General features: G+C 37.2%; 1 protein-coding gene across 1 annotated transcript in view; it reads left to right on the forward strand.

Moving 5' to 3' along the window:
- LRP1B (LDL receptor related protein 1B) overlaps positions 1-26675 on the forward strand; it is a 1686774-nt gene that overhangs the window by 872096 nt on the left and 788003 nt on the right. The window contains exons 13-15 of the mRNA XM_045298375.1: positions 2681-2821; positions 7026-7151; positions 21404-21520. Coding sequence (XP_045154310.1) covers positions 2681-2821; positions 7026-7151; positions 21404-21520 — 384 coding nt within the window. The remainder of the gene's footprint in view (positions 1-2680; positions 2822-7025; positions 7152-21403; positions 21521-26675) is intronic.

The following is a 26675-nucleotide window of genomic DNA, read 5'->3' on the forward strand; positions in this document are numbered from 1 at the left end:
AAATTAAGTATGGAAAGACTATAGAACATCTTAAAGATGAATTTAAGTTGGAGAAAGATGATTGTGATTATATCATATCAGGCTCTTGTCTAACTGAATTTTTTTTTTAATTCAGGGAAAATGTTGATCATTGGGCTTGATAATTACAGATTAAAAGTTAGCAAACCTCTACATATTAAATGTCCAGTTCCAAGCTGCGAATAGATAGCACCAAAACAGAAGAAAAGTACTGCCTTCTTAAAATTTTGCTAAATGATTTTTATGACCACTCTAGTTCAACATTAAATGTGTTTGCATAAAAGAATTTGTTTAAAAGTCTCTGTAATGATTAGTCTTTCAGAAGTGCAGGCCAGTGCAAGGAAGCCCCTTGAGTCTCTACTTTTAACCACAGTTGATCGCAGCTGGAAGAGAAGGGCCACCAATCATGCTCCTGAGAGAAACATGGGCCTGCGTTTGATCCAAACTTCTGCATGCGAAAAAGATATATTTAGTCAGTAGAGGGGGTGGACCTCAGGCAAGCTGGATCTGAGGCCTTTCTTTTACAACAGCATGTCCTTTATCCTCACAGACCCCACCTATTTCCCACTCACTTGGGTAACCTCTGGTCTGTGAACCATTATGTTTGTCAGAAACAATTCTATTTCTCTGCCTGATTTTCCTTTGCACAAAATGTCCAGACGAAGTTCTAACTTGTATGGGAATGATTTGCTCCGTCTTTGCTCTAAAGCTAAGAGCACTGGTCTCCGATGGGAGATTGGGGTGACTGCCAGCCAGGTGGGTTTCATGAACTATCATCTTTTTGGTCACTTCTCTCTCCACCAGTAATACACATAACCACCTCACCAAATGTATTGTGTAGCCAATGATTCACTTACTTTTACAAGATGATGCTCAAAACAGCAAGAGGCTCTATCTGGGAGGCACTTGGTGAAGGCTGTCGTGAGATCATTGGGTGGATCCATCTCACTGAGGGGCTTCCTCATTTTTGCAGACTCTCCAGTTTACCAAGTATGATGACCTTCTCCAAGATTTGGTCCCTCCCGATCATGTTTAAAGTACATGAAACAAAATCTTAGATCTGGTTATATTTCTTCCAAGAAAGATTTATTTCTTCTTCTCATAGTCTGGTAAATTCTCTATTATCTATCTATCTATCTATCTAATCTATCTATCATCATCTATCTATAATTTTACCATAATACAAATATGTCAACACATCTTCAGTCTTCTATTTTCATTGTTGAGTGTTTGCTTGCATAGGAGATAATTTAAAATACCTGGTTTGGACCAGGTGCATTTTTGTCTTCAAAGTGAAATTTGAGTTTTAGTCCTGAACAAACTATTTTGCAGTGTTTCTCCAATCTCAGTGTCACCTTTTCTTTCTGTAGTTCAATTTCCCAGATTATTCACTCAGCAGACAGTTTGAGATTAGAGAACATGAAATATGCTCAGAAAAAAATGTTTCCCTTCTTAGAACATTGATATAGAACAGCTATATTTTCTGGTCAATACAACACTTTCTTGCATCCTCAGTTGAGCCTGCATTTTCCCTCTCACTATCGGATTAGCACAATTGATCTTAATCATCAATGCAGTGTGTGGCTGTCTTAACTTTTCACTTTGATTAATTATCACAGAACTCATCAATAAAATGAAGGTCATTAATTTTTATCATATGATCCCAAAGATTCGGTGTTCAGCTGTTATGGATGGTCAATGGGTCAAAACCCCCAGCTGCTCTGTGATAGAAAGAAGAGCCAGATGCCATAAAGATTTCAGTCAGAGAAACCCTGAATGAGGTTGTTATGAATATAAATAGACTCAATCACAGTCCATAATGTTTTAAATTATCTTATAAATTATTATGATGATCAATTGAGAATATAAATGAAAATCCTCCCCAAAGTAGAATAAGCCCAATGTAAATTGTATTATTGCTAAAGTTAATGTTGCTATCATTATTTTTTGGTCAGAGCTGTCTAAAATAAATCTTTTGTGATCAGTGTAATAATTTCAGAGGGTGAGTTAGTTAATTGTGCCAGCCTGGCCGATAATCACATGTGGGTCTGGTTGAAAGGCGGAGGGATAAATGGGTGGTGAAGCCTCGCCTTTCTAGTTCTCGGGTCTCTTGTTTTGTGATGGTTGCATCGGGTGCAGCTGCCTTAGCAGTTCCCTGCTTCAGCTTGCAAGATGGATTTCCTACAAGACATCCCCAAGGAAAAGCCGCATGGATCTATCCCGATGCAGCCCTGGGTGCTGGAGCAGCCATGTGGAGACCCCTGCCAGTGCTGAGATGCTTATTCGTTCACTGACTCAGCTTTCCTCCTGCAGTCGGCATTATTGCCTCTGTTTTGTGAGGTGAAGGACTTTGTGGACTGGTGTTGGGTATGGGTTAATGTTGGACTTGTGGGCTTGGGCAGCATCAGGTTGGGATGTTTTCATGATGCACATTTTCTTTGCATAAAACTCTCTCTTACACGTGAGTTGCTGTGGATTTGTTTTTCCAAAGTACCTAGACTAATACAGGGGGAAAATGAAATTTCTCATTCCAGAGAATACTCCCACAATGTTTTCCTAAGTTCTATAAAGTAAAATAAGGTGACGTTTGTTATAATAAAACAATTTAATGTACTGACTTTAACTAACATTGTTCATATTTCCTGGATTTTTCTATGCCTAGTTAACCCTGGAGAAGTAGTGCCCCACATATGTAAGAATGGGGAATTTCGCTGCAGAAACGGCCACTGCATCCAGGCGCGCTGGAAGTGCGATGGCGACGACGACTGCCTGGATGGGAGTGACGAGGACGCGGCAAGCTGCTGTAGGTACTCCTTCAAGTGGTCTGAGAACGCTGTTTTCCTCCCTGAGTCTTGGATGGTGTGGATTATCGGAAAAATCGTGAAAAGTCAGGAAACAGCTATGATCAAAAGTGACCTCTGTTTATCTCCCAGTCATCGTTACTAAGAGAACTTAGATCGTCTCCTTTGTAAAATTTAAAGCAATCCTTTTGCACATCCTTCTCCAATCAACATAGGATCATTTGTGTTTCTCAGAAATTCATTCCGTTCCTGTAATATGCTGCCATTTCCCTGACTCAAAGATCAAATTTGATGTGAAAGAAAATCTACACCCCGCATATAGAATTATCACAAAATCATAAGTGCAGAAGATCATTGTAGCTCCTTGAGAATCTAAGACTTGAAAAAAAAAGGCCCTTGAAGGAGGAAATAAAAGTATTTCACACTTGTTGTTACTTAACTTCACAGGCTCAGTGTATGTAGAACATAAATATTGAACGCACAGTTAGAAATTAAGTAGTAAAAAAAATTAAGTAGTGAGTTTCTTCTCTTTGAGTAGTACTCAGACATTTATCATTTACTGTATTAAAAATATTTTCTTGTAAAAATAAGAAAACATTTTTATATAAATATAGAGAAAACACTTTGAATAGCACACTGTGTAAGATTTTGTGAATATATTTTATGAGAGCCACTAGTTAATGGTCTTGAAAAACTAAAATATTTGTATATGAAAAAATGTATAAGAGAAAAAACTTTAAGTTTTAGGATTAGACCTAAGCATATAACTTTCACTAATTGAATGAAAAGTAATCGTTTTCCATTACCATCACATTCTAGGTGAAATTGGATTAAGACTTAATTGATAGATTTTTTTAAATGAATCGTATAAAAGATTTAAATATACTATGTGAAGAATTGGTACAATAGGTCTGCACACACATATCATTTGGCCATATATCCTTTGGAATTAAAAAATTTTAAATTATGCTTTAAGAAACATTTTTCTGTTGTACATTTATAGACAAACAATGTAAAAGTAGCACCACCTCACTTGATTACCATAGGCCTTCGCTTCAGCATAATACAATTGTCATTGTCAATTCCATTATTATTCACTTGGAAATGAAGAAACCACAAGAGAAAAGTTTTGAGGTTAAAAGCTATTGTCCCAAATTAAGGCTATTGTCCAATATTTGGGGCTGGCAGGCGCATGTCATTTGATGGTCAAGGTGGTTTTGCTTTACCTACTTGCTTTATAAATGACAGGTCGTTATTTGATTGCCTCACTCATGTTTCATTTATGGCCGTAATGAGAGCACCGACTGAAAAGTGTTCTCATTTACGACCTGTGAGCCCAGACGTGCTTCCTCATGATGATCACGCATTAGCCTCCCAGCCTGTGCTTTCGTTTTGTTTGTTAGATTTTTCTGCCGCCTCACAAGGAGACTCATGTCCCCTATGGGTGATGTTGATACCTTCATGCTTTAGGTTAAGGAAAATGAGACAATTGAATATCAGAAGAATATAATGTTAAAAGAAATTAAAATATTCATGGTTTTGCTTCTAAGCAACAGTGAATGGTAACCAATTATCTTTTATCTTTATTTAGTGAATATTTTGCAAAGATATCCTAAAACAATGCACAAATAATAAAATAAGTCTTGTGAGTCTAGTTTGACAGCTGCCATGGGCAAGAATAGGACTAATTTATTCATCCAAAACTTATATGTCTATTATGTGCCAGGAATAAATGTAGGCTATGAGATAAATATGAGAGGAAAAAACTTGCTTTCAGTGGGCTTATCGTCTAATAGAATGCAATATACAAGTGTGGCAAAATATACAATGTATTTTAAAATGTGATATGCTAAAAGGCTGGAACTTACTATATTGAAAAATTAAGTTGGGAGGATGACAGCATATAACACAGTATATGTGAGGGGGGACTATATTTCTTGTGTTTATTGTGTTGAAATTTCAAGATAGTTTTTTTTTTCCGTAATATCCATCATTTCCACATACTCAGCCAAGAATGTTTCATGGATTTCACTGATGGGTTTGCTCTTATACTTGCACTTCATTTTCAATTTAGTAATAAGTCCTGTGTCTTTTACTTCCTAGATAATTGATTTTTGATCTCCTAAATGTTATAACCCAAATCAGACTCCTATTCCTTCACTGAAGGTTATTCTTCACTCTACTTCTACAAGGGTTTTCACAGAATGAAATCCAATCTTATTTTAATAATTCACAAATTATGTGGATAAGTTCTAAAATGAATTGTTTTGCATATGTCCCTTGTGCCTACTTTGAACCTTCACTGCCTATCCCATAGCCATTTACAAGTAGATATGAAAATATGCCTTTTTGTTTCTCTCTTGTGACAATGAATGTTTCCTTCCCGGTCTATGGAAATTGCCCGAGTTTGCATCACTTCCTAATAATATCAGAAAGCCTTTCCCCACATAGCTCAGAGTTGACTATTCATCTCCCGTATATCCTGTTCTCGTAGTTGACAAATAGTTTCTTATCTGGTACAACTGTTGAACTAATCGCTCCCTGAGGAGATGTCTTACGATTTGTTCAACTTTGTTGAACACAGTGGTTGACGCAGAGCTGAATGATGAACTCAATGACTGAATCCATAAAGACCATCTCTGCCTGTCTCCCAGCAGTCTGGACTCTTCAAGCATATTGCAAGGACTCTGAACAGCATTATATTCTTTCAGTGCCATGGCTATTATTATAACAACACATAAGTCATATCAGAGGATTATTTTCTGTTTTAAATATGCATTAGCTGCGACCTTGAATTCTGAAATCCTGTCTTCTATATTTCACAAAATATAGAATGCTGAACCACTAGAGTATGCTTGTGTTTCCTCATTTTTATCAATTCCCATTTGAATAATTGACAAAAATTGAAAAGTTCCTTGATCAAGCTTCACTGAAGTGGATGTGCATAAACTTGAGATTTTAAAATTTGGACCTTCTAATGTACTCTATGACTTTTACTGCCTGTGGGCCACACTATTCCCCGGAATGACTAGAAAACTTTTACCATGTTCAAATGCCAAAAAATATAAAGTTTGCCCCCCTATATTTCTACTATATTTGAATAAACACTTATTATAAAGTAATAAAAATACTTTATCACCAAAGCTACTTTAAAGCAATTATATATTCTAGAAAAATGACTGTAAACAAACACACAGATTTGCTATTCAACAGCATGATGAACCGACTATATTTCCAATTCTAAGTGAGACTAGCAACAGAATTCCTTTTTATTGCACCGATGTGCAAAAACTGAATAAAAGGAAAATTATAAAGCATGTTGAAGATCTGAAACAAATGCTGAAAAGAATGACAATTCAGTTAGGAATTTTGCCTCTAGAAATCAGGAAAAATAATCAAAGAAGGTTCGCATTAAGATGGCCCCCCGATGTGCTTAGATAGTGGAGGTTTAATGTTTGTCTGCTCACAGCTTCCCTCTGAGAGTGAGTCTCTGTTATGATTTCCATGGTTGCATGCTTATTTGCTTGCCTAAGAGTCAAAATTCTTGCTGATCATTTTCATTAGTGGAATTATTTAGGATCTCATATTTAGCCTTAATATCAACTCCAAGTCAAAAGTGATCCACTGGTTTTGTGTGTGTGTGTGTGTGTGTGTGTTTTGTTTGTTTGTTTTTTGCCTTTTTGTTTCTGCAATTTCCTTACAGTTTTAAGAAACTTTAGACCAAAGCAAAATATAATACAGTTGGGCTTGTTTAATATTTTAACAAATATGTAAGTGGATGTTTGGTTTTAAATAAAGGACTTTGGGTATGCATGATGAAATTGCTTTCATTTTTAATGTACACTTTTATGCTTACCATTAAAATTTTAAGTTAGTTGGAAATGGTTTTGACTTAAATTTTCAAATAGAATTGCCATTTGTTTTAAAGTTTGGAAAAACAAAGTTTGAGGATTTGTTGAATACAAAAACCAAATACACATGTATTTACTTTAATGTGAGATTGAATAACGTGATAATGTCTATTGAAGCATTATATTTTAACAAAGTCTAGGATATTTGGATTTTATCTAAACTATAATGAATAATGGAAACTATGGTGTTTATTGTACTCACTTGCCATAATTATTGTAACTTCCAAATCTGTCATTCAAAACAATCTCAATTTCATCTAATAAAAAATGACCAAGGTTTCTCTTCCCCCACCAGTCAATCATAGTTGCCCTGATGATCAATTTAAATGCCAGAATCACCGCTGCATCCCCAAGAGATGGCTTTGTGATGGAGCTAATGATTGTGGCAATAATGAAGATGAATCCCATCAAACGTGCTCAGGTAAGGGTTTGCTTGGACATGCAAACACATCGTCTCCAAATGTCACTATAAAAATGCAGGTCAGTTGTTTGAACAGTGTGGGATGTTCCTCATGCTGATGATCTGGTTATGGCATTGGCAAATGAATTCCAAGTTTGAAACCACAGAGGAGGGAATACAAATTATCTTTTAGTTAATCCTTGGGCATAACTCTTCTCTCCAAAGTAATTTGGCACTCCATCTAGCCATATGGCTTGACTGTTGACTGAACAAACAGCTTGGACAAGCCTTGCCCCTGCTAAATCTGCCTTGGCAATAAAGATGGAGGCATGTTAGTGCACTGTCATATAAGCCATCGAACAAGGAACTCTTTTTTGAGTTTCACCTTGAAAAAATAATTTATATGTTTTTTTTCTTATTTAGTCTGCTATAGAATACCTCTGAATAATTTTCTGTTCACAGCACATTATTTATGTGGATAGTTTTTGGATTTTTATAAAAATAAATCCCAAGACCTTTAAGTTTATTTATACATCCATATCATTTATCATTTTACAGTAAATCTTTAAGTCCCTAGTCAGATTCTCATTGACTTGAAATATACAACCTGTGGTACAGGTTGTAGCACAGCACCACAGAGGTCATTATTAGTCAGATAACTGTTGAAAAATATATTGGTAAATAGTAGCTTGGTGCTACTATTCTAATAATGAAGAAATATGTATGTTTTATGATTCATAGTTATTATCATTAAAATTAAATTTTAAATAAATTACTTAGAAGAACACTGTGTTAGTCTGGATAGACTAGAGAAACAAATCCACTGAAACTCATATGTATATAAGAAAGGGTAAGTGTCCATTAAGAAAGAATAGCAACCCAGTTCTGTCCAAGCCCTAAGTCCATCATTAGCCCATTTATCCAACGCCAATCTAAAAAGTCCTCCATCTAACAAAACACACACTATGATGCCGATTACAAAAGGAAAGCTGAATCAGTGAACCTGTAAACATCTCAGAGCTGGCAGGGGGCTCCACACAGCTGCTCCAGCACCCAGGGCTGCATCAGGGTAGGTCCACGCGGCTTCTCTTTGGGGATGTCTTGCAGGAAGTGAGCCTTGCCAGCTGAAGCAGGGAACTGGCTAAGGCAGCTGCACTCTGGTCCAACCATCACAAAGCAAAAGACCCAAGAACTGGAAAGGCAAGGCTCACTGAGCCATTTATCCCTCAATTAACCCCACATGTGTTTATGGGCCAGGTTGGCACAATAAACCTTAACTATCTCAAACATCAAAACCTATCAGCCATCATTCCAGTGTTCTCTCTGCAAAAAGCAATCCTTATTAAATAAAATCTTTACAACATATTTGAGAAAACTCTAAATATAATTTCTAGAGAGAACACGTTGCCGTTCAGAAGCCTAGTTTGTACTCTTGCTTTTACCACGTTTGTTGTTCAGATGCTTTGTATTCCCTAGGCCTCAGTTTACTCACAGATTCCTTTAAACTCTCTCAGAATACACGTTAACTAGGAATCATTTCCAAAGACATTCTCACCATGCGCAACACAATAATACCTTTTGTCTAACCATCATCTTATGTTTTGTATTTTTAAGTGATAAAAACCATGCACATAATTTAAATATATATTCTTATGATTTCTATGTGAAACATAAGTTATTTAGTAATCAAGGATTTTCTAGGATATCTAAGAACTTAATTTCATTCTTTATTCCTATCTTAAATTCCTCCCATTTTATAATAATGCACATGAGAGCAGATATACTTAAACTCACATCATTGATGAGTATAGTGGGATCTAAATTCATGAATATGTGGTATATTCAAAGCCATTCTTCTTTATACCAAACTATGCTATTTCACCACCAGTTGTCTACCAGGTTGTCACACAGCGGTGCCAGAAGAGGAGCATTTCAGGCCAGAACATTATTGCTACTGAATCAGTGCTGACTCATAGTGCCCTCCTGTGGGTTTCTGAGACTATAGCAGTTTATTGGAGTAGGAAGTCCAGTCTTTATCCCACAGAGCTGCTGATGTTTTTGAACTACCTACCATGTGGATCTTAGCCCAACTCGTAACCACTACACCACCTGGGAGGGTACTCAAAATATGATTGAGGCAGAGCTGCCTTCTCAAAATAGAGTTGGCTGCAATTAGGTGAATGGAGCAAAGCCTGTGAGAGTGAAGAATTGGGGAACTTCATTTGCTGATGGTGTACAACTTTAAATGAAAATAAACAGTTGCACAAAAGGAACATATCTATCAGTGTTCAAGGAAACTCAGTCAAGAGAACTATTATTGAAATGTGTACATGAGCACTAAAGCTGGTGATGCATAAATTGTGGAATTCTACCAGCGGCTTCGGTCAGAAATTAATCAAATATCCAATTAAGATGAATTGATCATTATTGGTGATTGGAATACAAGTGTTGGAAATAAAGATGAAGGAATAGTAGTTGGGAAATATGGTCTTCATAATAGAAAGAAGGCTGGAGATTATATGATAGAATTTTGCAAGACCAAGTTGTTCATAATAGCTTTTTTTCAACAACTCAAAAGGTGACTATACATATGCACTTCTCTAGAAGGAATATGCATAAACCAAACATGGCCAGGGGCTGACTGTGGAACAGACCACCAATTCCTCAGATGTAAGCTCAGGTCAAAGATGAAGAAAAGTAAAACAAGTCCATGAGAGGCAAAATGTGATCTTAACTCTATCCCATCTAAATTTCTAGACCATTTGGAAAACAGATTTGCTTCATTGAACACTAATGTCAAAAGACCTGATGAAATGTGGTAGGACATTTTTGCTTTCTTCATTCATGAATGAAGAAAGCAAGAAGTCATTAAAAAGGCTGGAAAGAAAAAAATCAAAGTGGATATCAGAAGAGACCCTGAAATGTTTTCTTAATCATGTGTAGCTAAAGCAAATGGAAGGAATGATGAAGTCAAAGAACCAAACAGAATATTTCAAAGGGCAGCTCAAACACACAGTTAAATATTATAATTAAATATGTAATGATTTAGAGTTAGAAAACTAAAATGGAAACACATGCTCAGCATATTTTAAACTAAAAACCAAAAATCAAGCCTCTAGAGCCAATATTGAAATATTTTGTGGGAAAAAAATACTGAGTGATTGACAGCACATCAAAAGAAGATACCCTAAACCAAAAAGAACGAGTCAAAATTTTCCTTTTCAAAAAGTAGCATTTGAGCCAGAACCAATGTTACTGAAGGAAGAACTTCAAGCTGTACTGAAAGCATAGCAAAAACATGGACCCAGGAATTGATGGTATAAGCACTGAAATGGTTCAACAAGTTGATGAAGCCCTGGAAGCATTCATTACCTAAGTCAGGTAAATTGGAAAATAGTATCTATGCTAGGGAAGAGGAAGGTGACTTGGCAGAGAGAGAAGCAGTTCCCAGAGTCTCTCACTCGCATACAAACTTCACACCCAGGAGGTGTCATTAAGCTACCACTTGATTGACAGGTTTGACTGTAGGCTAGTTGACATAAAATCATACAAATACCACAAAAGGTGACCCAATAAAAGGCTAAAATTATAGGAGAATATCATTAATATCACATGCAAGTAACATTTTTCTCAAGATAATCCAGTGGTTGCAACAGTACCTTGAACGGGGAGCTGCCAGGGCTTCATGCCAGATTCAGAAAAGACTTGGAATAAAGGTTTGCCATTGTTGATGGCAGAGAAATCTTGGCTGTAGAGTATACCAGAAAGATGTTTCCTTGTGTTTCATTGACTATACCAAAACATTGGACTATGTGGATCATGATAAAATATGGATAACCTTGAGAAGAATGGGAATTCCAGAACCCTTCTTTGTGGTCACTCAGACCTTGAACAAGAGGCAGTTGTGCAAACAGAACTGGGGAATGTCGCGTGGTTTAAAATCAGGAAATGTGTGCAATCAGGGTTGTGTCCTCTCACAATCATTAGCCAAAAGCGAAAGGTTACTTAGAGTACTACAGTGCACTCGATCCAACCCATTTTGTTGTACATAGGAGAGTTATGAGTTGGAACAGACTTGATGGCTTTACCAACACCAACAACCTTTTAAGTGAAGGACTTAAGTAGATTTTCAGGTAAGGTCAATTTAACGTTTCTCAATTTGGCCTAGCAATATCACTATAATTTACAATGAAGCATTTTTCCAAGCCAGGGCAATGCTTTAGGTTGTGGTCTCTATAGAAGGAAACCCAGTGACTCTTGTATGTGTATGTATATAGAAAGACATATAAATAAAATAACAAAATTGCTCACAGAGAAGTTATTGCTACTGCTAGTTGCCATTGAGTGTGTTCCAACTTATATTGAGCCTGCGTATAACAGGACAAGACATTGCCTGGTCCTGTGCCATCCTCACCATGTTCCTCTGCCTGAGCTTCTGAGTGAGGCCCCAGTGTCAATCGGGTTTGGTGAGGCCCTTCCTCTTTTTTCACCGCCCCTTTACTTTACCGAGCATGATGTCCTTCTCCAGGGACTGGTCTTTCCACACAGCATGTCCAAAGTCTGCAAAATGAATTCTCATAATTCTTGCCTCTAAGATGCACTCTTCCAAATCGGATCTGTTTGTCCTTCTGGCAGCTCAGGCACTTTCAGTATTGTTTGAAGCACGCATGGGCGTCTCCAGATGGAATCCACAGAAATCGAAGTAACTGCCTCGGTAGGAAGAGATGATTGAGCAATTCATTATTGAATTGCTAAAATGAAGTCAGGGGCCGACTCCCAAACAGGCCACCAAATGTTCATATTTACGATCAGGTAGACGCTGAAGAAAATGAAAACGAGTTCACAAGAGCCAAAATTCAACCTGAAATTTGAGACCATCTGAAGAACAGAGTTGGTTCATCAAACACCAAATAAAGACAGAAGTCTTGATGAGCTCTGGGATGACACAAGAAACCTCTTACATGAGAAATCAGAAAACAAACAAACAAAATGAACCAGTCATTAGAGAAAGTTTCCAAAACTCGAAGAAGCACTTCCACTCTGTCACTACAAGTCAGAGTTACTACAAGTCAGAAGTGACTGGATTGCAGTAGGGTGAGTTTTGATATTGTTTTCATACAACAGCCACTGGACACCTCAAAAGATGGCATAAAAATAACAAAGAGAAAAATAAATATGCTCTATAAATTTAAAAATTATGAAGTAAAGTAGGTGATTCATATAGTCCATTTCCAGGGTTAAATATTTTTAATATATATGTGCTAGATACCAAACCAAGATATTAAAATCATTACCTCCCATTCAATTCCAGCCCATATTGACCCTATAGGATAGATTAGAACTACCACACTGGTTTTGCAGCATTATAAACCTTTTTTTTTTTTAATCATTTTATCGGAGGCTCATAAAACTCTTATCACAATCCATACATCTGTCCATTGTGTCAAGCACATTTGTACATTTGTTGCCATCATTCTCAAAACATTTTCTTTCTACTTGAGCCCTTGGTATCAGCTCCTCATTTCCTCCCTCCCTCCCCCAACCTTCCTCCATCATGAACCCTTGATAATGTATACATTTTTTTTTCATGTCTTATGCTGACCAATGCCTTCCTTCACTCACTTTTCTGCTGTCCATCCCTAAGGAAGGGGTTATATGTAGATCATTGTGATCAGTTCCCTCTTTCTCCCCTGCCTTCCCCTTCCCCTTCTGGTATCTCTACTTCCATTATTGGTCCTGAGAGGTTTATCTGTCTGGATTCCCAATGTTTCCAGCTCTTATCTGTACCAGAGCAATGAAGTCCCCAGGAATACCAAAAATAGACTTTGGGGCCAGGGTGTGGGACCCCATCAGACTAGATTGGATAACAGACCTTGAACTGTTTACAGGCTTTACTCTTTTTTGTTGTTGTTGTGTTGTTTTTTGTTTTGTTTTCTTTTCTTTTGTTGCTTTGTTTTGCTCTGTCTTGTTTTTTGTGCATATGATTATCTCTGTAGGTCTATCTAGATAAGATAGGCAGGATAAACAATCTGGAGGAGAAGACAACGGGATTGACAGGTTGGGGGGACATGGGAGAGGGAGAGGCGGGGAAATGAAGTAGGTGTTAACAAACCCAGAGACAAGGGAACAACAAGTGATCTAAAATCGATGGCAAGGAGGGTATAAGAGACCTAGTAGGGCTTGATCAAGGGCAATGTAACCTAGAGGAATTACTGAAACCCAAATGAAAGCTGAAGATGATAGTGGGACAAAAGGAAAGTTAAAGGAAATAGAGGAAACAACTAGGAGGCAAAGGCATTTATAGAGGTCTAAATACAGAGATGTACATATGTAAATATAAATCTTTATAGGAGTAGATTGCCACATATGTTCCCTAGGAACAGCTAGTGAATTTGAACATCAAATGTTCACATAATGCTGAAGGGCATCAGGGCTCCCATTGTTAAACATAGGGACATGATATGGCATTATGAGGGTAAGTAAAATAGTAAGCATTATAAAATCATAGAACCCTTCATTGATAAATCATATGTGAAGACATTTTTTTCTACTTAACATCGGTCTGGGTTTCTTCATTTCAGAAAGCGATGTTTAAATTGCTGTAACCCTTTGCAACAGAATCTTGCTCTCTGATTTAGTCCATGTCAAAACAGCATTTCAATAATACCATGCTCGATTTTCCAAACATATCCTGTTAATAAGGCCCTTGGGTCTTTCATATTTCCTTTGAGAAAAATATAGCAGGATTAGCCTTTGGGAATTAAACAAACAAACAAACAAACACAAACAGTTGCTATTACCTTCAGAGCTGACTTGTCTATTTTGCATTAAAATTACCCAGCAGTTCTTCTTCAAAGTCTCTATTTTGCCTGGATCTTATATTTGAAGGCACAGGAAGGAAATTACGACATGTGTGTTACTAATAGATCTTGTTTTCAGGCACCCACTGAACAGAAGACATGTATAGACCTATCTTGTTTGGAATAAACTCAAGCATGTATTAACTGGAACTCTAGAAGCAATATTATTTGACTTGCCTTTTACTTTTATCCCATATACATCAGTCTATGGGGGGTTATTTTGGAAACAGAATGAAGTATTGTTCTGTTGTTACATGATCATAATCATCATTGTATATCTACAAGAAGATTCTTTCCTACAAGAAGTCAATTTCCTATTTTTTTCCTCCTTTTTGGATTTCTTCTCATTAATGTACTAATCCAATAAATATAGAACATGGCACAGAAGTTAAGAAGAGAAATAGTACATGCTACTTTAACTGTAACTTTAACCATTCCAAAGCCAGATGAAAAACATTAAATTGAACCTCAGGGTTCAAGAAAAGTGCCCAAGAAACAGTCGACATTAGAAAAAAGAAGAGATTTCTAAAAGCCAAGGATTAGCAAGATTGTAGAAAAGAACTCTGCAATGCTGGTAGGTGTGTAAGTTATGTTTCCATATTGCAGGGCAATTTGGTAAATTCTAACAACTATGAAGGTGTACATATACATCAAGCCTGCAATTCTATTTCCACACTTGGTATTAGCCAAAAAGCCGAGAAGTGATGAAATCCCATTTCCAGACTAGTCTCCAATTCATGTGCTCAAGGAGACAGAAAAAGGAAGGTTAATACCCTGGTGCTGGTAACATTGACAAATTAGAAGCTCACATGCCATTAACAAGAGAAATGGTAGATTGTGCTATATCCATATAATGAAACAGTATTTATAATTAAACTAAATGAAGTAGAACTCCTATATTAACATAACCAAATTAAAAAAAACTGTTAAACTAAAAAAATAAGTGACAAAATAACAGTGTTTTAGTATCATTTAGGTGCACTATTAAGAATACTAATAATTCTCTATAGTATTTTTGAATCAAAATGTATAGAAACAGCATTTAAAAAATCTCAGACAATTAAAAAAATGACTTAATGTTCGAGGTTACCTTGGGAGAGCAGAAAGTGAGAAAAATATCCTGCATCTGAGGGGGTGTGCCAGAAAAACTGGAATTGTGCGGGTGGAGCAGAGCTTTCCTAGCGAGCACTTGTCCTCCTGGGCGAGCATTGAGTAACTCACTCTGTTACTTCGCCCAACTGGGGGGAAGGTTCTCTCTGGTCACAGGGAAGTTTTTGGCAAAAGCAGTTTTGCTTGAACCTCGTTTTTTTGTAATGTCTGATTTAAGAAAACAGCATGCAACTGTGAAATTGCCTTTCCTGCTCAAGAAAAGTGCTGCAGAAACTGTTGTGGTGTTGAACACAGCTTACAATGATGGCACTGTGGGAAAAACTCAATTGTACGGGTGGTTTTCTAGTTTCAATAAAAGGTGAAAGGTTGATTGATGACACTTTTTCTGGACATCCATCAACTTCCTGAACTAATGAAAATGTTGACTTGGAGTGCATTTGCAGTTCATTCCACCCAGGTTAGACTGTTAATCAAACTTGCTTTTTAGAGGTTTCGTAAAGATTGCCTAACAATGTGTGATCAAAAAAGGCTTGTTTTATGCCACTGGTTTTGCCACAGTGCACCTGCTCACGCAGTCACCTCAGTGCGCTAGTTTATGGACAAAAAAAAGCCTGCCTTTCTTGCACACATCTTACTCACCTGATCTCACTCCAGGAGTCTTCTTTTTGTTTCCACAAATGAAGAGGCACATGAAGGACAGTGATTTCAAGAATTAGAAACAGTGAAGAAAAAAACGTGGGAGATGCTGTCAGCCATCCAAACAGATGAATTTCAAATATGTTTCCAAGAATGGAATTTTTGGAAATATACTTGAAATTCATTTGTTGGAGATTTGACAAATATATTAAATGTATTGGAGAGTACTTTGAAGGTGATAAGGTTGTTTTGTAAAAAATAAATAAATACATAGATTTGGGGGATGGGGGATTCCAGTTTTTTAGGGGGTATCCCCTCATATGTAATATAGAGAAACACTAACATTTGTCAAAGTTATATTGGAGTAAATGGGTCTTAATAACATTTCATATGTTTTTTCTATATGATAGAAATATTACCTTGGAAAAATAACAAGTTGCTAGATTGACAAAGATTTCTGGAAGAAAACTAGGTAATAAGAGAGAACCTGTTGGAGAGGAACAAATATGGTTGTAACTAAAGATACAAGAAATAACTGACTCTCTTAAGGGTTAAGTTTTCCATAAATGGCCTAAATCGTTTTGTGTTTTTTTAACTATGAGAAAGTCCCAGATGTCAAAGATAGCATTTGACTTGTTTTTCCTAATAGTAATCCTTGTAATCTAGATGTTTAGAGACCAGTATGTCCCTGTCCTTATGCAAATCCCAGCTCTATTTTGATTACATTATATTGATTTTTCTCATCTAATCGAGAAAATTGTACTAAATTCATAGAAAAACAAAAAGGAAGTCCTGGGACTTATAACTCATCCTCTCCCCACCATGTGCTCAGAGCATATAGGTTTTCTATGGCTGTGCTTTCAGATGGACCATCATGCCTTTCTTCCCAGGGGCCTCGGGATGGACTTGAACTGTGAAACTTTCAGGTAGCAGATGAGATTGTCAATCATGTTACCCAGGGAATTAAGATGTATTAATAGACAGGTGTAACTGTATTAAGAAAACCTTATGCTTTAAAGATCAAATGCTTTACAAGATTAATTGAAGAAAAAATTGATATGCTTCTTGCAAATAATTATCTTTGAATAAATGTTTTGATTAAAATGTAACCACAGTGAAGGATAGAAATAATGTATAATTCTTTGGCTTTGACACTATATTTTTCTTCTGCTTTGTGGGATTTTTCATTGTTACCATGCTGCCAGAAAAAGTGATTAGTGATGGATAGGAAAAAAATCATATTGTGACTGAAGCTTCGATTCAACTACTAGATAAACATTTCTGCTTGAGTAAATGTAAATTTTATCTTTATTAAGGCAGTTTTGCTTCAAATTGTGTCCTTTAGGATTCCTATGTTAACCATACTTCTAAACTAACATAAATATGTTGAGGGAAATTTGTAGAAAATAGTTTGCGTCTTTTTGTCACCAAATATGGGGATTTAAAATAAAAAAAATGAACAAACTCCTTTTGTCAATTTGGATTCATAGAGACCTCATAAGAAAGAGTAGACCTGCTTCTGAAGTTCCTACGGTGGTCAGTTTCAGGAAAGCCAGCTGCCATCTCTTTCTCCCACGGAGAAATGATTTGGGTCAAGCTACCACCAATCATTCTTTCAGCTGGTTTCTGAGTACTTCAACCACTGCATCGCAAGGGCTACTATCATGGAGATTAAAACTGATACTTTAGTCCATGTGATTATGTCATGTACACAGAACTTGAAGATTTATGGAATGAAATGTCTTTCCCATTCTTGATTAGCTAAATGTACCTAGTTGACTAAGCCCATTGTTTACCTTATAAAGAGAACAAACAACGAAATCATGAATTTTAAGGACATAGGGACTTCAGATAATAAGCAAGTGGATATTCCTGGAGTCATAACAGTTTGTCAAACTTTAGATTTAATGAGGTGACACACAGCTCTCTTCACATCATAATGAGATTCGTCTTACAGTGGATCTTAAATGTTCTCCCTCATTCTGCTCTCTAATTATCTGAGTTCTCTTAATGAAAAAAAAAACAATTTGCTAAACCTTTGTCAGTATTAAACCTAAATAATTAGATGACAATACAATGATACAAGAATAATCAATGAAAACAATCAAGCTAGATAAATCTTACTTAATCTTATTAAGTAATCAATTAAAACTTATTGGACAAAAACAGTCCATATTTTTACTTTTCCCAAAGCAAGATAATAAGAAAGACAAAAGGAAGGAATGGTAGGGAATAAAGGAAGAAGAGAAAGAAGTAGAAAATAAAAATAAAAAGAAGGGAGGAAAGAACAATTGAAATAAGAAACTCATTGAGTTTATTTTAAATATCAAAAGGTAAAAATGTGCTCTTACAATAGGTTAAATAACACATATATGTATGAAAATTTTATTAATCTCTTTGAAATCATCTTCATTTTCACATTCTTCCCAGCAAGTAAATTAATGAGAGATATTTGTGTTTATTCTTTCACCTCCTCTAGGGTAGGAAAAAATATATAAATATATATAATTCTCAAGTAAATATTTTCCCTGTAAAAATTACCTTGGTATTTTATTTTAGTCTAAATGTTACATTTTATTAAATGTAAATGCAATAATTTGCTTTGCTAATCAGTTTTAGAAAAATAAATATTCAATCCTAAATTAATCAATTTCAGTATAAACATATTTAAAGGAACGCTTATCTATTGGAAAACCAAAAATCTGCTTTAAAAAAAATTTTAAGTAATAATCAGAGAACTGCATACAATATTTTAGATTCAGAGCGCTTAACTAGAGTGAAAGCAAAACACATAGTGAATTTTGGGGAAAAATTTTCATTATCTTTAATTCTGTTTTTCCATGAAATTTTTAAATCTCCCTCATATAACAACAAGCCAGTAAGTTTTCAAAGTTTCCATTTGTTTTTCATGAATTAACTTTTAATTATTTATTCATAATATATACACATCATTAAATCATGAGGCATATATATTTTTAGAGATTTTTAGAAGTTGTTCCTGAAAGCTCATTTTGGAAAATTCATTGCATTGTGTTTTGGTTACTGGACTTCTAGCCACTCTCTATATCACCCACCAGTCCCAAGTTCATAGGATGTTTCATGAAACCGAAGCACAGCCTCATGATTCTCCATGCATTGAATGGCGCAGGGGAGGTCATCTCTGACCTCCTCTGGCTCTCCTGTTGCCAGCAGAGAAGCCAGTCATGCCTCCACCATCCATCCTCCTTTGCCCTCATCTAATACCACTCTACTTTAATCCTGGGCTCAATAATTCCTTGCAATGGCAATACTGAACTCAGAGATAATACTCACAAACAAGGGGGTTTCTTAGGGGTGTAAAGAGCCCATGTGGAATAGTGGTTATGAGTAGGACTGCAATCTGAAAGGTCATCAGTTCAAAACACTGACTGTTCCTTGGGGGAAAGATGGAGCTTTCTACTCCCATAAAGAGTTACGGTTTCAGAAACTCACAGGGGCAGTTTCCACATAAAATTTATGACAGTGAGTGAAGTAAAAATATTAGTAGAGTGAATGAATGAATGACCAAAATCCAGGATGAGAAAGTAGTAAGGATACAGTCATTGGTCAACACCAGCATCTCGCCTCAATCAGCAAGCAAGTCTCTCTCTAGGCCTCAGCCTCTCAGCCATGTGGTCCCTTGGCCTCTGCCTTCATGGACCAGGGAGCCAGCCTGCTCCTCTGCCTCTCTGTCTCAGTGTCAGCATTCTTCTTTTGTCCCGTGTCATGGTATTCCTGCCTCAGCCACTGGGGCCTCTGGGCTCCTGGTCTGGGCCTGAAACGCTTCAGACAAGAGGTCTCCAATGGGCTGCACGAATCCTCTTCTTTCCATGGTGCCGAGATTTTTCACTCTCTTTCTTGCTTCAAAGATGGCTTAGATCTCTGCCAGGTGGTAGCTAAAGCTGCCCAGTCCCCTCTATGAAGATTGCATCCACTTTATTTGTACAGTCCTATCCAAACATTTTGTGGAACTATAGAGATGCATAGACCATAGAGGAGCACAGGCAGCCCTGCTTACCTTACCGCTTGGGCAGCCCACTGAGGTGCTTTCATTGAGGGAGGGGCCCACGTGGTGTCCGGGTTATGCTCTGGACTGCAATCCGCATGATCGTCAGTTGGAAACCCCCAGCAGCTCCGCAGGAGAAAGACTGGGCTTTCTACTCCTGTAGAAATGGTTACAGTCTCAGAAACCCACAGTGAGTCGCTATGAGCCCGCATGGACTCCATAGCAGTGAGCTTGTTGTTATTGCTGTTGTTTAGGTTATCCAAACATTTGGTGGAATTACAGAGACATGGATAGATGAACCCTATTAAGACATTTCTCAGCATCATTTTCAAGCATAGGAGACATAATGAAATTTATAAATTAAGCAAAGGACTCATCATTAACCCCAGAAACCTAGGTCACGTGGGTTGTTCCCCTTTGTCCATATCCGGTGGCATAGTGGTGACGAGCTGCACCGCAAGGTCAGTAGTTCAAACCATCAGCCGCTTAGTGGGAGAAAAGACGAGGCTTGCTATTCCCATAAAGAGCTCTAGTCTCGGAAACTCAGTGGGAAAATTCTACCCTGTGGGGTCTCTATATATTGGAATTGACTCCATGACAACGAGTTTTTTATTTGTTTGTTTGTTTGTTTGACCTAAACAATATACTCAGTCTGAGTATCCATATCTCAACATATTCTACTTTTTTTTTTTTTGGCCGGGTGAAAAGATAGAGTGGATCAGATACTTGTATTCATGAAGATATATTTGTGGCTCAGAGGGTGAAGAAGGTGTAGGCTCGACAGTCAAAGAAAACCAATCCATTGAAAGATGTATGTAGCGCCCTCAGGCCTGGGCCCAAGCTAGCTACACTCTGATGCCTTAACAGCTTGACCTGACTCTAGGAGGAAAGAGCAGGCAAATCCCCTGTAGAAAATAATCTCGTCACATAATAATTTTAAACCACTGCCTTTAGCTAACCTAGAAAACAGCACTCCATGTTTATGCTCACTGAAATCCTCCAAAGAGCTCAAAGCAAAGTTCATCAATAGACATCATACATTTTTAATAAAAAGTCATACATTTTATATAACAAATGCTGAATAGTGAGTCTAAAAGTATCCATCTTAAGATTAAATGTATGTTTTAGAAAACATGTTCTACATCTTGGCTCTGTAACATTGAAAGTATTAGTGGGAAAGGATCATTCTGCCTCATAATTAGAAGTTAGATACCATGTGATATTCCCCAAATGCTTTCTCCTAGATTACATAAAAATGTTTTCTCGGTTTATTGGGGAAATTCTTTGTTACTAATTAGAATTGGGACTAAATTACACTTGGCTGTATATTCATAAGCATGGCCCAGACCAGATATTTTCAAATAATGAATTCACAGCTTTTTTCATGGAAATGAATGAGGATTACCCAGGATCTGGTTACTTAGCAGTCACTTTAACTGAAGGGCAAAGCAAGTGACCTTTAGAGCAGACAAACACACTGGCACTACAGAAGTTTAATACAAAATATATTTTTAAATAGTTTACCTTCATAGAGCAATAAAACGTTTCTATGGATAAAACAGAGCTGGCATGGCATTATTTCATTTTAAATGTTATTCAAAAAATCCCTAACATTAATGTTGTTTATTAATTGATGTGACCAGCCAGAACATGTCAGGTGGATCAGTTTTCTTGTGGAAACGGACGCTGCATTCCCAGAGCGTGGCTGTGTGACAGAGAGGATGACTGCGGGGACCAGACGGATGAGGTGGCATCTTGTGGTAAGTGATGAGCAAAACGTAGGCATAGTGGACTGTGATAGAAGATTCCATCACCGGCGTCTCTTTTAAAAGTCTGTTTCTGCCTAACTACAAGTCAGCAGGCAAAAGATATGTTCTTTGTATTACTGCCTTTTATATTTGAATATTTATGATAATAAGAACTTCAGAATATATTCGATTCATTGTAGGTTTTGCTAGGAAGTGTTTATTCCCAGGCTAACAGGACATTTGCACATTGGTCATTCTGAATCCTAAGTGTGTAATGTAATGATGGAACTTTTCAAACAGAAAACTTTATTGAGCAGCATGTGGGGTAGACACATTTCTTGACATGTAGAGGTTCTTTCCGGTGAACAATAAGCAGAGTCTATGATTCTATAATTGGTAAATAAACTAGTTTCTATAGCGTCATAGAGCTCTGACAATTGTTGGTTTAATATAATATTTCCGTTGATGGTAAAATATTCAGTCACTTACCACTGACTCCCCTACTTTGGAAAATAGTATAACCTATTGTTACATAAATTTGAAAATTTAGCTACTCTCATTTGTATGTGTGAGTCAGTGTCTTTTATATGTCTCACACTCTGTAGTGAAACATCCTAAGGAAGGAACCCAGTTTTCCAGTTGTCAAAGTTGTGTGTTTTGTTTCTAGGAAGGCTTGGGGATGTTATAATTTAAATGGGCAATTTTATTCTTGCACTAGGTAAGCCAACACTCACTAACATCGAGTCAGTTCTGACTCATAGTGACCATGGAGGACAGGGTAAAACTGCTCCTGGGAGCTTCTGATCCTGTACCTCTTTATGGGACTAGAAAGCCTCATCCTTCTACTGGGGGTCGGCCGATGATTTTGAACTGTTGGCACTGAGGTTAACAGCACAACACATAACCATTCCACCACCAGGATTTCTCACTGTTCCAGATACGTAAATAATATTAAATTTATTAAATATGAAAATATATTATTAAAATTATACACAATTGGTTATTAAGTTTTAACAACTGAACACTGTTTTATACTTGTAACAGATGAAATATAGAATATAAAAACCCTTCTCCATGTATATGGCTTTCTTATAGCATTGGACTATTACATACAAATTCAAAATAACTTAAAAAGATACTAGCTGCCACCGAGTCAATAGTGACCCCTACCAAACCTTCAGGACAGGAGAGAATTGCTAGGGGAGCCCCTGGTGGTTTCCGATCCAGCCCAACTCATAACCGCCATGCCCACAAGGGCTCCTGCAGTGGTTCATCCCCACCAGTAAATCTGAGGGGGAACGATAAAGTGGTCTTACTCTGGAATGATTGACAGCCTTGGAAACCATAGCGCTGCTAGGAGTGAGACCCAACTCCATGAAATGGGTTTGGTTTGGCTTATTTAGAGTCAACAATCTCTGTGTGTCATGTTGTTTTGTTTGATTAGTTTTTATGAATCTTTTCTCTAGTAGGCTCTCAACTCCCTGTAGAACAGAATCAAGTATTTATTCAAACAAATAGTATTCATCCACATGGAAAAGATAAAAATAAGCTAGAAAAGAAATTATAAAGTAGACAGCAGGAGAGAATCATACAAGCTTTATTAACAGTGGCACAGTGGTTTATGATTTGGGTTGCTTATGGCAAAGTCAGCGGTGTGAACCCACCAGCTGCTTTGCAAGGGAAAGAGGAGGCTGCTGCTCCCAGTGCACAGGAAGTTGACTCCATGGCAGAGATGGACGTTACAGGTAGAATTACAAAAGAGCCTGGCCACCAAATGGAGTTAAGCACACTGTATGCTCTTCTTCTCAATGTGGCCCAAATGCTGTCTGAGTTGGCTTCAAAGAGACTCTGAGGAAACCTTGACTCCTTTCTGTCTTGAACTTGCCCATGCAAAAGACCAGAAATGTAATGAGCAACCTGAAAGCAGTAAACACTGATAGGCCCTGGACCCAAAATCCCAGTCCAGGCAATGCCATTCGAAAGCAATAAAATAAATACATGAAAAGGATGTAAAGTATGAGCCGATTAAAAAACTTCACTCTCAGTGCTACTGAGTCCATTCTGACTCACAACAACCTTCCATAGGGCTTCTGAAGCTGCAAAGCTTTATGGGAAAGATAGCCTCATGGTCCCCTTGCAAAGTGGTGAATGGGTTTGGACCGCAAACACATTGTAGCAAGACATTGCAAAATACTGAAGACTGACTATAGACACACGTTGTCATAATTTAGTTGCTAGAGTTTAATTTTTTAAAATATAGCCAAATTTTACAGATTGTCAGTACGACATTTGAATGGGTTAGTCTTGGTAAAACCCTCTTTCTAACATAGAAAACATGCTTCTCTATAAATGTGTTCCTTTTCTCAAAAACATACATTTACCTCTCAAGATTTTAATTTAGATCAACATTTATGTAAGTAGAAAATCTGACAGGAAAATTCAAATAGACACAATCATACATTTAAAATTATAAGGCAGAATAGTATAGCTCTCTCTAATTACAGAAAAATTTCCTGCAGAGAATGCAAGATAACAAAAAAATTGTACACTATTCAATTCTCTATGACTGTGAAAATATCATTTGTCACACTACTTAGCATAAATTTAGAAATGAATATTAAAAAACAACAAATTCCCTCCACCGAGTTCATGCTCTCCTAGAAACACTATAGGACAGGCTCTATCTGCCCCTGTAAGTTTCTGGGACTGTAAATCTTTAATGGAGTAGAAAGCTCCATCATTTTTCTCATAAATATGGGTTCAATTAATTCCTAGATTTATTAAGGGTAACTAAAAATGTTGGACTGATCATGTACTAGTTTTTCCATTGAAATAGGCCAAACTCCCATAATTTCAGTCCTCCCAAAAGACTCAGCAATCATTTCTATTTGTTTATTTTCTTTATTTCAACTCCTTGTACAAAGCCTCTATTTAGGTTCACATAAACTTTGCATTATCTGAAACATCATGTTACAATTGCATTTTAACTACAGGAAACATCTATGATTAGAATCCTTTGGACAGGTGTTCGTAACAAAGATAGTGGAGTAGAGAGTCAAATCTTATTGGACTCTGTAGGGCCTGTTTACAAACCTAACTCCCTTTCCTTGTATTTAACATTGTAAGTCACCTACACATTCTAAGTTGAGATTGTATGTGGGTAATGGATGATTAGAGGAGTCTGTCTTTTTCTTTGAGCAATCTTTTAATTTCTTTAATTTTCTTCACACGTGGAAGCGATTTTCTGTAAATTAATAAAGCGAACCAAACAAAGGAGTCTTCACCAAATAAAGACATAATGTCAGACGTGACCCTGGGACAATTTTCTATCAAATATAGATCAGAGCATTGGTTCAGGGTTTAGCTGTCAATAAATTTACTCACTTGGGTCAATTTATAAGAATGTCAGCACCTATTGTGGTAGATATATAATCATTTGTCAATGTGAGGATTAAGAGTAAAGGAGTGAAGTCTAGCCTGTCAATGGGGTCATAGCCAACGAGGCCTCTGTGTGGGCATGGCCTTCTCCTGAGGATTCTGGGAAATCTGGTATTTTCTCCTTGGAGGTAGGAGTCTCTCTCTCTCTCTTTTTCTTTCTCGGCTCACTCCCTGAGAGTCTCTCTACTGACAAGACACTTGGAAATATGCTAGTGCCCTGAGCTGGACACCCACCTGGAGACCCCTGTCAGCACTGAGATACTTACAATGCCATTGGATCCACAAGACTTCCAACCCAATCACCTGTAATCTTCCTGCATTCGGCATCATTCCATGTGTTTCGTGAGTCTGAAGAGGACTTTATAGATTGGTGTCAGACATGTGGGCTAATATCAGGCTATGGTCTTTATCTGGACTGGGCTGGGATGTTTTCTCAGTATTCAATTGCTCTTGTATATAAACTTCTTTCTTAAACACATATGAGTCTCTCTGAATTTTTTTCTCTAGTCTACCCAGACTAACACACCTATGCTTCAACATAAACTAATTATGTAAAAAAAAATATCTGTGGAAGTGGAGCTCACTAATTAGTATTTTCAAAGCTTTCTAAGTAAGTTTAATGTGTTGATTTAAGAACCACAGGCTTAAGGCAATATTTCTTAAATTGTAATATTCATAAGTGTGTTAGGCAGGGTTCTCTATAGAAACAAAATCAGGACACCTATGCTTTAGATAGATAGATGATAGATAGATAGATAGAAAGCTAGATAAATAGGTTTATATACTGAGAAATAATATAACAGCTAATTAGTCCAGTAGAGTCCAGCAACAGTAGAGAAGCCTCTGTTCTACTCACTTTCATGGAACAATTAATATACTGAAGTTATTTTACTCAACCAGCTGCTGGTCTAAGTTCAAGGAAGCTGCCAGAGGAGTCTGCCTTCAGGCAAGAGAAGCAGGGTGGGCCAGCAACAGCAGGAAGATAAGAAATTGAGGTGCAGAAGAGGCCAGTAGCATAGGGAAGCTGTCTGATGGCTCCTCAAGAAGCTTGGCAAACTAGATCTCATGGAAACTCAAACTCAAGAGATGCACTCAGGCAAGGTTGCATGAACCGCAGGTTACCTTGGCACATGGTTGAGGCAAAGAACTAGATCAGGGGGAAGAACACTGGTCCTATCACCAGGGGGGAGGGAAAGGGAAGGGCTTAGAAAGTCATTTATCTAATTGTCCTCCAATCCAGCTGCGACCTGATGAAACTCCACTCACATGTACTTATGGAAGCCTAGTTGGCACAATAAACCTAACTATCACAATAAGTATCTCTTGGAGGTGTTATAATAGTCTCTTTTAGGGAAATTGATAGCAGACTAATCCCAAAACTTAGAGATTAAAGATGCCCCAATATTCAACACTTCCAAGATGTTATTTCACTCCATTTTCATACCCCTACTGCTCCATTGAGTATCATCCCTGGGTTCTACGATTCACTGCAATGTCTTACAGAAACTCATGAACTTTAAGGAAATGTCTGGTAAGCCCCAAATCTGGAGATCAGAAAGACAAATGCAGGGTCTGGAGTCAGAAGCCAAACACCCCCACAAATCAAAGCAGGTTGTCTTTCTTCTACCAAAGCTCAGTCAGGGAACAGAACATTAAAAAGGGAAGTGGCAATAAAGTTTTGTTTTGTTTTGTTTATATTTCCACTGATCATATCCCACAGAAAACAAAG

Source organism: Echinops telfairi, unplaced genomic scaffold, assembly GCF_000313985.2.
Source record: "Echinops telfairi isolate 266 unplaced genomic scaffold, ASM31398v2 ScPeMD7_4;HRSCAF=17, whole genome shotgun sequence".
Lineage (NCBI taxonomy): Eukaryota > Metazoa > Chordata > Mammalia > Afrosoricida > Tenrecidae > Echinops > Echinops telfairi.